Below are 13,482 nucleotides of genomic sequence, written 5' to 3'. Positions count from 1 at the left end.
AAGGTCATCAAGTCTAGCCCTGTCCCTTCACTAGCAGGACCAAGTACTGATTTTTGCCCTAAGTGGCCTCCTCAAAGACTGAACTCACAACCCTGCATTTAAGCAGGCCAATGCTCAAACCACTGAGTTATCCCTCCCCCCAGCACAGCCTCCAGCACCTGGTTAGGAGAATCCCAGCAGGCTTCTCAGAGCTGGACTAAGGTAGACTTAACCCTTCGAGGTTCACGTGCCCCTCTCCTCCTGCCGCAGGCACAGCTCTGTGTGATGGGATCCCCGGGTGCACCCTGGAACTGGGATACTGCTGTGCCCCCTTCACTCCAGCCTGGGCTTTCTCTCCCAGTGCTTTGCTAGTGACAAGCAGCAAACCCCTCCAGGCGCTGTGATCACTCAGCACCACAGCATGTGGAGCCCCCCACCCAGCACATTGCATGAATGCTCCCAGCGCCGCATACGAATCACACAGAGAAAGGCACCAGCCAACCTCCCAAGCCCCCAGCCTTGCACCCCAGAACTGTACTCTCTTGCCCTGCTCAGAAGCCTGGCCAGTGTACGTTTATTACCCAGCCCACCCCTCCCTCGATGTGGAGAGGGGACACTCCAGCCTTTGTAACCTCTGCTGAGATTTCCCAAGACTTCAACCAAAACACCCAGTTTTATTTAGGATACAACACAGATTTATTAACTACAGAAAGACGGTGATTAAGTGATTGTAAGTGATGGGCACAAAAGGTCACAGATAGTTACCAAAGAAAATAAAAGGTAAGTGCACAGTCTAAATCTTAAACCTTATTACACGAGGAGTATTTGGATCAAGCAGTTTTCTCACCCCACTAGAGGTTACAGTTCTTAACACACAGGCTTCCCCTTTTAAGCCTGGGACTAGTCTCCTCAGCTGATGTCTTTGTCCTCCCAGCGTTCTTATTGCTTCTCGTGTAGGTGAGGGAGGAGAAAGGCCAAAGTATGATGCCACAGTCCCCTATTTTAGCAGCTCCTGACGCTTTTTCCTCTGTCTTCCTTCTCACCCAGGATGCGGCTTTGAAAATTCTCACCAACACCAACAGCAAGGAGCCCTGTGAACATGGACACTTTTTAACACGTCCTGCTGTCCTACCCTCACCTGTCTGGCTCGGCCCCACATTGTCCTCACCAGGTCAGTGACTGGGCACTTCCATCCCTCCTGATCAGCAATTCCAAATGCCCTCTCTGCCCTCTGAGGGGAGACGGCCCTGTGAGCTCATAGATTGGGCCTGGGACCTGGGTTCTGATCCTGGTTCTGACATTGCCCTTGGCAGTTCCATTGTTCTCAAAGAGGCCGGAGGTGGGGGATTCTTCATTGTTCTCCATGAGGTGGGGGTGGGGATTCTCTATTGTTCTCAATGGGGCCAGGGTGGGAGGGTTCTCAGTGGGAGCTGGGCACACCTCTGCTCCTCCCCCTTTCGCTGGAGGGTCTTTGAGGCAGGGCCTGCAGCTGCCTATGGAGGGACATACCCAGCCTCCTGCACGCACCACCCAATACACAGGCTAATCACACAGTGCCAAGTGGTGGTGACCGTGGCATCGCCTGGCTACTTGCCTGTCTCTCAGTGACTCCAGCCCAGATATATTCACTTCACAGGGAGATCAATGGCTTTTCTAGCTCCAGCCCCACACGCTACCCTGGGATCTGAGAGTCAAGCTGGGTGTTATGGAGGCAATTACATGGGGTCCTGCAAAGCCCACTCGTGCTCGGTGGTTGCAGTAGAAACACACTGAGCGTCTCTAGGCTTCCATCTCCCAGCTGCTCAGGGTGGCTAATGATTTGACCTGCCTGACTAGCGGCTCTTTGTGAAGGGCTCTGGGAGTGCAATGTACCCTTAATGTTGCTCGGGGCAGAGCTGGGACTGAGCTCAGGACTCCCTGGTTTCCGCCCATGTTCTGAATCATAGGACTGGAAGGGACCTCGAGAGGTCATCTAGGCCAGTCCCCTGTACTCATGGCAGGATTAAGGATTATCTAGACCATTTCTGACAGGTGTTTGTCGAACCTGCACTCAAAAATCTCCAATGATGGAGATTCCACAACCTCCCTGGGCAATTTATTCCAGTGCTTAACCACCCTGACAGTTACAAAGTTTTTCCTAATGTCCAACCTAAACCTCCCCTACTGCAGTTAAAGCCCATTGCTTCTTGTCCTAGCCTCAGAGGTTAAGAAGAACAATTTTTCTCCCTCCTCCTTGTAACAACCTTTTATGTACTGTGATAGACCCAGGCCAATTGGGTACAGCAGAATAGCAGGAGGCAGATATATTGGCCGCTGGGTTAACAGTTTCCCTGACTGACCAGAGCAGGGGCTGCTCCAGGCTAATGAGAACACCTGACTCTAATTAACCTGCAAAGAGTCAGGTGAGGCCATTAAACTAATGTGACCACCTGACTCTAATTAAGGCCCCGCTGATACTATAAAAAGGGCTCACTCCAGTCAGGCAGGGGAGAGCCAGGGAGCCAGAGGAGAGGAAGTGCAGCTGAAGGGCTGGTTAATGAAGACACCCTCAAACCATCGGTAAGGGAGAAGCAGGAGAGCTGTGGGGAAGTGGCCCAGGGAAATGTAGCAACTCTGGCAGTGAAAGGTTGGCTGCCAACAGCTGCTACCATATGGGGGCCCTGGGCTGGAACCCGGAGTAGAGGGTGGGCCCAGGTTCCCCCCAACCCACCACTACAGGAACATCTCCTGGGAGGGGAAGGTAAGCCCCTGTCAGGACAGGAGGCTGAACTGTTCTGAAATAAGCCCCCAGGGACAACAGAGACTGTGGGAGTTCTCTCACCAACCTCCTTGCTGACTATGATGAAAAGGGCTCAGTAGACTGTAACCCTGGTCCTAGAGAGAGAAGGGCTACTTGGAGGGTCACAGTGAGCCACTGAGGCAGCAGAAACCACCTAGAAGCGCAGGACCCACGGGGGCAAGGTCAGAGCTCTGCCACAGTACTTGAAAACTGTTATCATGTCCCCTCTCAGTCTTCTTTCTCCAGACTAAACAAACCCAATTTTTTCAATACTCCCTCATAGCTCATGTTTCCTAGACCTGTAATCATTTTTGTTGCTCTTCTCTGGACTTTCTCCAATTTCTCCATCTCTTTCCTGAAATGTGGCTCCCAGAACTGGACACAATACTCCAGTTGAGGCCTAATCAGCGCGGAGTAGAGCAGAAGAATTACTTCTCATGTCTTGCTTTCAACACTCCTGCTAGTGCATCCCAGAATGATGTTCACTTTTTTTGGAACAGCGTTACACTATTGACTCATATTTAGCTTGTGATCCACTATGACCCCCCAGATCCCTTTCCGCAGTGCTCCTTCCTAGGCAGTCATTTCCCATTTTGTGTGTGTGCAACTGATTGTTCCTTCCTAAGTGGAGCACTTGGCATTTGTTCTTATTGAATTTCATCCTATTTACTTCAGACCATCTCTCCAGTTTGTCCAGATCATTTTGAATTATAATCCTATCCTCCAAAGCACTTGCAACCCCTCCCAGCTTGGTATCGGCCAGAAACTTTATAAGTGTTGTGATGGGGTAAGGCCAGATAGCTAAAGTAAAGTAGTGAGGAACAGGTATGTTAGCCCCAGGCTAAACAAATCCCTCGTACTATGGTAACCAACTGGCAGTTTCTCCAGGTTAATCAAGACACCTGGGGCCAATTAAGATCCTTCTAGAAGGCAGTGGAGATAGCTACCGGGATGGTGGGATAATGACTCATGGCCCCATGCACGCACGTCACTTCTACACGTTTGGCTTGTAGCAGCTGACTACTTTTTACCAGCTTACCCGATATAAGGGTGATAGCACTCCCCGAGTCCACAAGCGCTGTAGTCTCTGCTCCATTTATCCTCACTGGCCTGGTGTAGTTATGTGGGGCTAATGCGACACCCGCAAGGTGGATAAGGGAGCATGGGACCTCCCAATCCCCCAAGCTGCACTGCATAGGCTCCTCGGTGCTGGGACACTGTGCTGCTATGTGTCCCCACTCCCCACATGCATAACATCTATAACTGTTTCTAATCATTCCCCTATCATGTGGGTTAGGGGGGTTAGTCCCAGGGTTCCCCCCACTCAGGCCAATCCCTTCCTTCTGGGGTCTCCGCTGGTTTTCAGCCCCCCTCTTCCTCCACCTAGGACTCCCCAGGGGTTTGGCTGTCCCACCTTCCAGGGTTGGGATTGGGTGTTTGCTACGAAAGGGGCTTTCCTTGGGTAGTCGGGTCAATTCCCTGCCAGATCCTGCGGAGGTTCTTCTGGCCAGGAGTACATGAAGAGGTCAGGTGCTCCTGCACCTCTTGTCCAGAGTGTCAGCTACATAGCCCTCGCCCACACTTGCGGGCCCCTTTGATACCTCTTCCAATAATAGAGGTACCATTTGAACGCATAGCCATGGGTCTGATCGGGCCCCTAGAGAAGACCAACATGTGCTGGTTGTACTAGACTATGCAACCTGATACCAGAAGCTGTCCCCCTGCGCAACATAGCTTCCAAGACAATAGTTAAGGAGCTAGTACAGATCTTTTCCCGGGTTGGGCTACCCAAGGAGATACTGACTGATCAAGGGACACCTTTCGTGTCCAAGTTGATGAAAGATCTCTGTTCATTGCTCCATGTACAAGCCCTATGGATCTCTGTATACCACCCACAAACAGACAGCCTTGTGGAAAGGTTCAATAGGACCCTCAAGGCCATGATCAGGAAAGTGGTGAGCCGGGATGGGAAAGATTGGGATACCCTATTGCCTTACCTCATGTTCGCCATCTGGGAAGTCCAACAAGCCTCCACAGGTTTCTCTCCATTCGAACTACTATACGGGCGCCACCCCCGGGGCATATTGGATATAGCCAGAGAAGCCAGGGAAGAGGAGCCAAACCCCAGAAGGAACATAGTCGAGCATGTACTGCAGATGAGAGATCAGGGTAGCCCGAGTTACACCCATTGTATGGGAACACTTGGAGAAAGCACAGGAGACCCAACAACCCCATTATAACTACCAAGCAAAGCTTCGACCGTTCCAACCAGGGAATTGAGTAATGGTCCTGGTGCCCACAGCAGAAAGCAAGCTGTTGGTCCAGTGGCAGGGACCATTTGAAGTGATTGAAGCCGTGGGAGAGGTAAACTATAAGGTGCGGCAGCCAGGCCGCAGAAAACCAGAGAAAATTTACCACATCAATCTTCTAAAATCTTGGCATGATCAAGAGGCATGCTTAGTCACCCAGGAGACCCTTCCCCAGGAGGATAACTTATAGGAGCAAGTGAGGATATTACCTGACTTGACGCCGATCCAAAAGATTAAGGCAGCCTACATGATTAATCGCAACCGAGATGTGCTATCTACAAAACCAGGGCGGAGACTGAGACCTATCACCATATCCACACAATCCCTGGAGCCAAGGTAACACTAAGACCTTACTGAATCCCAGCAACCAAAAGGGAAGAAATCAAGGCTGAAGTAAAGAAAATGTTAGAATTAAGGGTTATTGAAGAATCTTACAATCAGTGGTGCAGTCCAATCATTCTAGTGCCTAAACCTGATGGTACCACGAGATTCTGTAATGACTTTCGCCGACTGAATGAAGTATCCCAATTTGATGCATACCCCATACCACGCATCGATGAACTGGTTGACTGACTGGGTAGTGCCCGATTCTTGACTTCACTGGATCTGACAAAAGGGTATTGGCAGATTCCCCTGACCAAGGAAGCTAAAGAAAAGACAGCGTTCTCCACCCCTGACGGGCTATTCCAGTACACCGTCCTCCCTTTTGGGTTACATGGGGCCCCAGCCACATTCCAGCGCCTCATGGATAAGCTGCTGCGCCCCCATACTAGTTATGCAGCCACATACCTAGATGATGTCATCATCCATATGCCAGACTGGGGAACCCACTTGGAGAAGGTTGAGGCAGTGCTACGCACCTTAAGGTGGGCTGGCCTCACTGCTAATCCTGCTAAATGTGCCATAGGGCTAGCAGAGGCTAGGTACCTGGGATATATTGTAGGAAGGGGTATAGTGAAGCCCCAAACTAATAAGCTAGAGGCGATGCAAAACTGGCCCTGGCCAACCCGAAAGAAGCAGGGCTGTGCGTTCCTAGGCATGGTAGGCTACTACCGACATTTTATTCCCCACTTCACCAGTAGAACAAGTCCTCTAACGGACCTGGTGAAGGCCCGAGGTCCAGACATGGTGAAGTGGACCGATGCAGCAGAGGGGGCATTTATAGACCTTCAGCCGGCCCTCTGTAACGATCCCATACTCATAGCCCCGGACTGTAACAAGGAATTTATTTTACAAATAGATGTTTCCAAGGTGGGGTTGAGGGCGGTTCTGTCGCAAATGATTGGAGAAGAAGAACACCCAATCCTCTATCTAAGCAGAAAACTGCTCCCAAGAGAACAGAAGTATGCAGTAGTCGAGAGAGAATGCCTTGCTGTCAAATGGGCCATGGAGACGCTGTGTTATTACCTCTTAGGCCGGCAATGTACTCTTGTGACAGACTATGCACCCCTCCAGTGGATGCAGAGAAATAAGGAGACGAATGCAAGGGTCACCAGGTGGTTCTTATCCCTCCAACCATTCCAGTTCCACATACGGCACAGGGCTGGATGCCACCACAGCAACGCTGATGGTCTATCACGAGCACACTGCCTGGCGTCCCAAGTTGCCCAACTCTATGGTGTTGAGCAGAGGGAGGGATATGTGATGGGGCAAGGCCAGATGGCTACAGTAAAGTAGTGAGGAACAGGTATGTTAGCTCCAAGCTAAACAAATCCCTGGTACCCTGGTAAACAAATGGCAGTTGCTCCAGGTTAATCAAGACACCTGGGGCCAATTAAGATCCTTCTAGAAGGCAGTGGAGATAGCTACATTGATTGGGACACCTGAAGCCAATCAAGGGCTGGCTGGAACTAGTTAAAAGTTAGTCAGTGAGGCGCGTGTGTGAGGAGCTGGGAGCAAGAGGCGCAAGGAGCTGAGAGGACGTGCTGCTAGAGGACTGAGGAGTACAAGCGTTATCAGACACCAGGAGGAAGGTCCAAGTGGTGAGGATAAAGAAGGTGTTTGGAGGAGGCCATGGGGAAGTAGCCCTGGGAGTTGTAGCTGTCATGCAGCTGTTACAGGAGGCACTATAGACAGCTGCAATCCACAGGGCCCTGGGCTGGAACCCAGAGTAGAGGGTGGGCCCGGGTTCCCTCCAAACCTCCCAACTCCTGATCAGACACAGGAGGAGTTGACCCGGACTGTGGGTTCCACCAGAAGAGAAGATCACTGAGGTGAGCAAATCCACCAATAAGCGCAGGATCCACTGTCATAGGTCTCACCCCCACTCTGAACTTTAGGATACAGATGTAGGGGCCTGCATGGACACTTCTAAGCTTAATTACCAGCTTAGATCTGGTCTTGCTGCCATCATCCAGAATTTCTGAGTACCTGGATCACTCCCTTTCCCCCCAAAACCTTCCCCTCCCTGGGTAGCCTAGAGAGACTCCTCCACCAATTCCCTGGTGAGTCCAGATCCAATTCCCTTGGATCTCAAAAACAAGGAAGAATTACTCCTTCCCCCTCCCTTTTCCCCCCCACCAATCCCTGGTGAGTCCAGATCCAATTCCCTTGGATCTAAAAAAACAGGGAAAAAATCAATCAGGTTCTTAAAAAGAAGGCTTTTAATTAAAGAAAAGAAAGATAAAAGAGAGGGAAAAAAACCTCAGGGGGACAGCATATCAGCTAATCTTACAGACAATAGATTGAAAACACAGGATGTTCCCCTGTGCAAAAATCTTAATACACACAAGAATACCCAATTTGATAATTCCCTTAATGGCACCAAGACAAGTCACAAAAGAAAATAAACATAAACCTATTTATTCCTTTCTAAAACTTACTACTCTGATAAGAGGCTGGTTCCTTGATCTTTTCCACTCCGACTGAAACTGAAACTGTCTAAACAAAGGAAACTTCCCTCCTTCCTTTTGAAACATTTTGTTCCCCCATTGGTTCCTCTGGTCAGGTGTCAGCTAGACTAGGTGAACTTCTTAACCCTTTACAAGTAAAAGAGGCATTAACCCTTAACTATCTGTTTATGACATGCCCCCCAAATTTCAGACAGTGTTGAACCACACTGCCGGTGATTTCTTCCCAGAACTTTAGAATAAACAGATTAATAAAACACATGCACCTTTACATATACTACTAATTATGTAAAACGACAAGCTTTTTCACATTTCAAGGACAATTTTAACCAGTTAACTCTGGGAAACTTTCACAGGAGAGTGCATCAGCTACTTTGTTAGGAGCTCCTGAAATGTGTTGAATTTCAAAATCAAAATCTTGGAGAGCTAAACTCCATCGAAGAAGTTTTTTGTTGTTTCCCTTGGCAGTATGAAGCCACTTTAGCGCAGCATGGTTGGTTTGTAGCTGGAAATGCCGTCCCCAAACATATGGGCGTAGCTTTTCCAGGGCATACACAATGGCGTAGCATTCTTTTTCACTGATGGACCAGTGGCTTTCTCTCTTAGACAGTTTCTTGCTGAGAAACGCGACAGGATGGAATTCTTGATCCAGTCCTTCCTGCATTAAAACTGCTCCTACACCACGCTCAGATGCATCTGTGGTTACTAGGAAGGGTTTGTCAAAGTCTGGGGCCCTTAGCACAGGGTCAGACATGAGTGTCACCTTAAGCTGGTTAAAGGCCTTCTGACACTCATCAGTCCACTTAACTGCATTTGGCTGTGGTTTTTTGGTCAGGTTTGTTAGTGGGGCAGCGATTTGGCTGTAGTGTGGTACAAATTGCCTGTAATATCCGGCCAAGCCTAAGAACGATTGGACTTGTTTTTTTGACTTGGGGATAGGCCGCTTTTGGATAGCATCCAACTTGGCCTGTAGGGGGTTTATAGTTCCTTGACCCACTTGTTGTCCAAGGTAAGTCACTCTGTTTTGGCCTATTTGACATTTTTTAGCCTTAACAGTTAGTCCTGCCTGCCTGATGCGCTCGAAGACTTTTTCCAGGTGCTCCAGGTGTTCTGCCCATGAATCAGAAAAAATGGCCACATCATTGAGGTAGGCAACTGCAGATTCTCCCAGTCCCGCTAGGAGACCATCTACAAGTCTTTGGAAGGTGGCAGGTGCATTTTGCAGTCCGAAAGGGAGCACATTAAATTCATACACCCCTGCATGGATGACAAAGGCTGACCTTTCCTTGGCGAGTTCATCTACCGGCACTTGCCAGTACCCCTTGGTTAAGTCTAAGGTAGAGATGAATTGGGCATGTCCCAATTTCTCCAATAGCTCATCGGTGCATGGCATTGGATAGCTGTCGGGATGAGTTACAGCATTTAGCTTACGGTAGTCCACGCAAAAGCGTATTTCCCCATCTGGTTTGGGAACTAGAACCACTGGAGATGCCCATGCACTGTTAGAGGGGTGGATTATATCCATCTGTAGCATGTCCTGGATCTCCCATTTTATAGCAGTTTGGGCATGAAGTGACACCTGGTAGGGTGGGGTTCTAATTAGGTGAGTATTACCTGTGTCAATGGAGTGGTACACCCGTTCGGTCCGTCCTGGGGTGGTTGAGAACATTGGCGTGAAGCTAGTGCACAGCTCTTTTATCTGCTGTCGCTGCAGACATCCAAGGGTCGCACAGAGGTTCACCTCTCCTACACCACTGTCACTTTTTCCGTCGTAGTAGACACCTTCAGGCCACTCTGCGTCATCTGTTCCCTGGGCTGTAAACTGGGAAACCTTTAATTCTCTGGAATAAAAGGGCTTAAGAGAATTAACATGGTACACCTTAGGCTGTATGTTAGAGGTGGGGAATGCTATGAGATAGGTAACAGCTCTTAGGCGCTCCTGGACCGTGAATGGTCCTTCCCATGACGCTTCCATTTTATGGGCCTGGAGTGCCTTTAAGACCATGACTTGGTCTCCTACTTTGAAGGATCGTTCTCTGGAATGTTTATTATACCAGGCCTTTTGCTCTTCCTCAGCGTCCTTTAGGTTTTCTTTAGCAAAGGCTAAAGAGTGTCGGAGGGTGCTTTGTAGGTTGCTTACAAAGTCCAGAATGTTAGTTCCTGGAGAAGGCGTAAACCCCTCCCATTGCTGCTTCACCAACTGTAATGGCCCCTTAACCTCGTGGCCTTACACAAGTTCAAATGGCGAAAACCCTAAACTGGGATGTGGTACAGCTCTGTAGGCAAAAGGCAACTGCTTCAACACTAGATCCCAGTCATTGGAGTGTTCATTCACGAATTTACGTATCATGGCCCCCAAAGTTCCATTAAACCTCTCCACCAGGCCATTGGTTTGATGGTGGTAAGGGGTGGCAACCAAGTGATTCACCCCATGAGTTTCCCACAGGTTTTTCATGGTCCCAGACAGGAAATTAGTTCCTGAATCTGTAAGGATGTCTGAGGGCCAACCTACCCTGGCAAAAATGTCTGCTAAGGCCTGGCACACACTTTTAGCCCTGGTGTTGCTAAAGGGTACTGCTTCTGGCCATCAGGTGGCAAAATCCATGAAAGTCAGTATGTACTGCTTTCCTCTGGGGGTCTTTTTTGGAAGAGGACCCAGAATATCCACAGCTACTAGTTGAAAGGGAACTTCAATTATGGGGATGGCTGGAGAGGGGCTTTGACCTGCTCTTGGGGCTTTCCCACTCTTTGGCACATCTCACAAGACCGGACATAATTAGCAATGTCCTTGCCCATCCCCTCCCAGTGGAAGGACTTCCCCAACTGGTCCTTGGTTCCATTCACCCCAGAATGGCCACTGGGATGACCATGGGCTAAGCTCAAGAGCTTTACCTGGTACTTAGTTAGAACTACCAACGGTCTTTGAGGACGCCAGTCTTCCCGGTGTCCACCAAAGAGTTTTCTTGTATAAAAGTCCTTGTTCTACAACAAACCGGGATAGTTTAGAAGAGCTGAGAGGCAGTGGGGTGCTCCGTGCCGCCACCCAAGCTTTCTGAAGGCTGTCATCTGCTTCCTGCTCAGTCTGGAACTGTTCCCTTGATGCTGGAGACATCAGTTCCTCCTTGGCCTGTGGACTTGGGCTTGGTCCCTCTGGAAGCGATGTAGGTGATGGGGTTGTTTTCGTTGCTGGTGAACCGCTCTCTGCTGGTGCACTATGTGATATTTCAGGCTCTGGCTGAGCCTCTTGGGTAGGGTTGTCTGCTGCTTCTGCCAGTTCAGGCTAGCTGGTGCCCTCTGGCGTTGGAGTTGTAGATGGGTTTGCAAGCACTGGAGTTAGTGCTGGCAACGGTTCTGGTGCTGGTTGCTTTGCCAGTTCTGGTTCTGAGACTGGATTCACTATGACTATAGCATTCATGGGTAGAAGATATGGTTCCACCACCTTTGACTGGGTCTCTGGTAACACAGACGGGGCCCTGGTGGACGGCTCAGGAACAGGGATAGGTGTGGAAGCTTGCTTGGCCTGGCTGCGGGTGACCATTCCCACCCTCTTGGCCAGCTTCACATGGTTGGCCAAGTCTTCCCCCAGTAGCATGGGATGGGATAATTGTCATAGACTGCAAAAGTCCACATTCCTGACCAGCCCTTGTACTGGACAGGCAACTCAGCTGTAGGCAAGTTTAAAGATTTTGACACGAATGGGTGAATTGTCACTTGGGCCTCTGGGTTGATGAATTTGGGGTCCACTAAGGATTGGTGGATAGCCAACACTTGTGCCCCAGTGTCCCTCCACATGATAACCTTCTTCCCGTCCACTCTCAAGTTTTCCCTTCGCTCCGAGAGTATTTGAGAGGCATCTGTGCCTGGGGATCTTTGATGTGATTGTGGTGTAATGAACTGTAATTGGTTGGGGTCCTTGGAGCAGTGGGCCTTCATATGTCCCAGTTCATTACATTTAAAACATCGCCCAGCTGACTGGTCACTGGGCTGAGGTGGGTTGCTGGAGACTGGTGAGGTGGGACAATAAGGTGTCTGGGGCTTTCCTTGGGTTGTAGGAGGGGCCTTGGGTTGCCCCCGGTGATAGGGTTTAGTTTCAGTTTGCCCCCTCTGATATTTGTTCCAACTGCTAGTGGTTTTTTTCTTTTCTGCCACTTCCACCCTTTGGCTCCGATCTTCCCCCGCCTCAGTTACAGTTTTGGGCTTCCCATCTAGGATGTACCTCTCTATTTCCTCAGGAACACTCTCTAAGAACTGCTCCATTTGCATTAGGAAGGACAGAGCTTCTAGAGATTTAGACTTGCTCCTGATATCCAGGCATCCCAATTCTTTCCAATGTGGTAGGCGTGTCGGGTAAATGACACATCTGGTTTCCACCTTAGGGCTCTGAACTGCCAACGGGCATGCTCAGGTATTAGCCCCATTCTGATTCTGGCCTTGGTTTGAAAAAGTTTATAATCGTTCATGTGTTCCTTAGGCATTTCAGCCGCCACCTCTGCTAAGGGTCCACTGAGCTGTGGCCTCAGCTCTATCATGCACTGGTCTGTAGAGATGCTGTACTCAAGGCAGGCCCTTTCGAAATTTTCTAAGAAGGCCTCAGTATCATCACCTGCCTTGTAGGTGGGGAATTTTCTGGGATTGGAAGCAGTACCTGGAGAAGGGTTGTTAGGGTTGGCTGGTAAATCCTGCTTAGCCCTTCCTAACTCCAGGGCATGCTTCTGGGCCTCCCTCTGGAGCTCCATAGCCCTCTGGTGAGCAGCCTTATCTCTGGCCATCTGTCTGTCATGTTGCTTTTGGCTCTCCTCAGCCTGGAGTTTGGCTAATTCTAGCTCCTGTTGTATGGTTTTTTTTCTTTGCTTGACATGTTTCCCTGCTCTGCCTGAGCTATCTTTGTTTGCGAGGTAAAAAAAAAAAAATCACAGCTTTTAACTGGACTTCTCAGAATGAGAAAGAAACCAGAAAAACTGGTTTGTGACTTGTCTTTTGCAAACTGCTAATTACCCTCCAGCTAAGCCCAGCTGGAAATCCTTTCTAACAAAGCCTTGTTAGAAAACCTTTATCTGTTTGCCTTCAGGGTATCTCTCCTTCACTGCTTCTCCAGCATCTCAAAGGAGGAAAATAAAATATGGCTAGGTTCCTTTAAAATTCCTCCGCTGCTCACCATGTCATAGGTCTCACCCCCACTCTGAACTTTAGGGTACAGATGTGGGGACCTGCATGGACACTTCTAAGCTTAATTACCAGCTTAGATCTGGTCTCGCTGCCACCATCCAGAATTTCTGAGTACCTGGATCACTCCCTTTCCCCCAAAAACCTTCCCCTCCCTGGGTAGCCTTGAGAGACTCCTCCACCAATTCCCTGGTGAGTCCAGATCCAATTCCTTGGATCTAAAAACAGGGAAAAAATCAATCAGGTTCTTAAAAAGAAGGCTTTTAATTAAAGAAAAGAAAGATAAAAGAAAGAAAAAAAACTCAGGGGGACAGCATATCAGCTAATCTTACAGACAATAGATTGAAAACACAGGATGTTCCCCTGTGCAAAAATCTTAATACACACAAGAATACCCAATTTG

General features: G+C 49.2%; 1 protein-coding gene across 1 annotated transcript in view; it reads left to right on the top strand.

Annotated features, from left to right (window-relative positions):
* Positions 1-13,482, top strand: part of LOC120384942 (alpha-2-macroglobulin-like protein 1) — a 73,184-nt gene that overhangs the window by 34,742 nt on the left and 24,960 nt on the right. The window contains exon 17 of the mRNA XM_039504045.1: positions 1,027-1,072. Coding sequence (XP_039359979.1) covers positions 1,027-1,072 — 46 coding nt within the window. The remainder of the gene's footprint in view (positions 1-1,026; positions 1,073-13,482) is intronic.

This window comes from Mauremys reevesii, linkage group 17 (genome assembly GCF_016161935.1).
Source record: "Mauremys reevesii isolate NIE-2019 linkage group 17, ASM1616193v1, whole genome shotgun sequence".
In the NCBI taxonomy this organism is placed as follows: domain Eukaryota; kingdom Metazoa; phylum Chordata; order Testudines; family Geoemydidae; genus Mauremys; species Mauremys reevesii.
The sequence above is the reverse complement of the archived record's forward strand: the minus strand, read 5'-3'. Positions and strand labels throughout refer to the sequence as shown.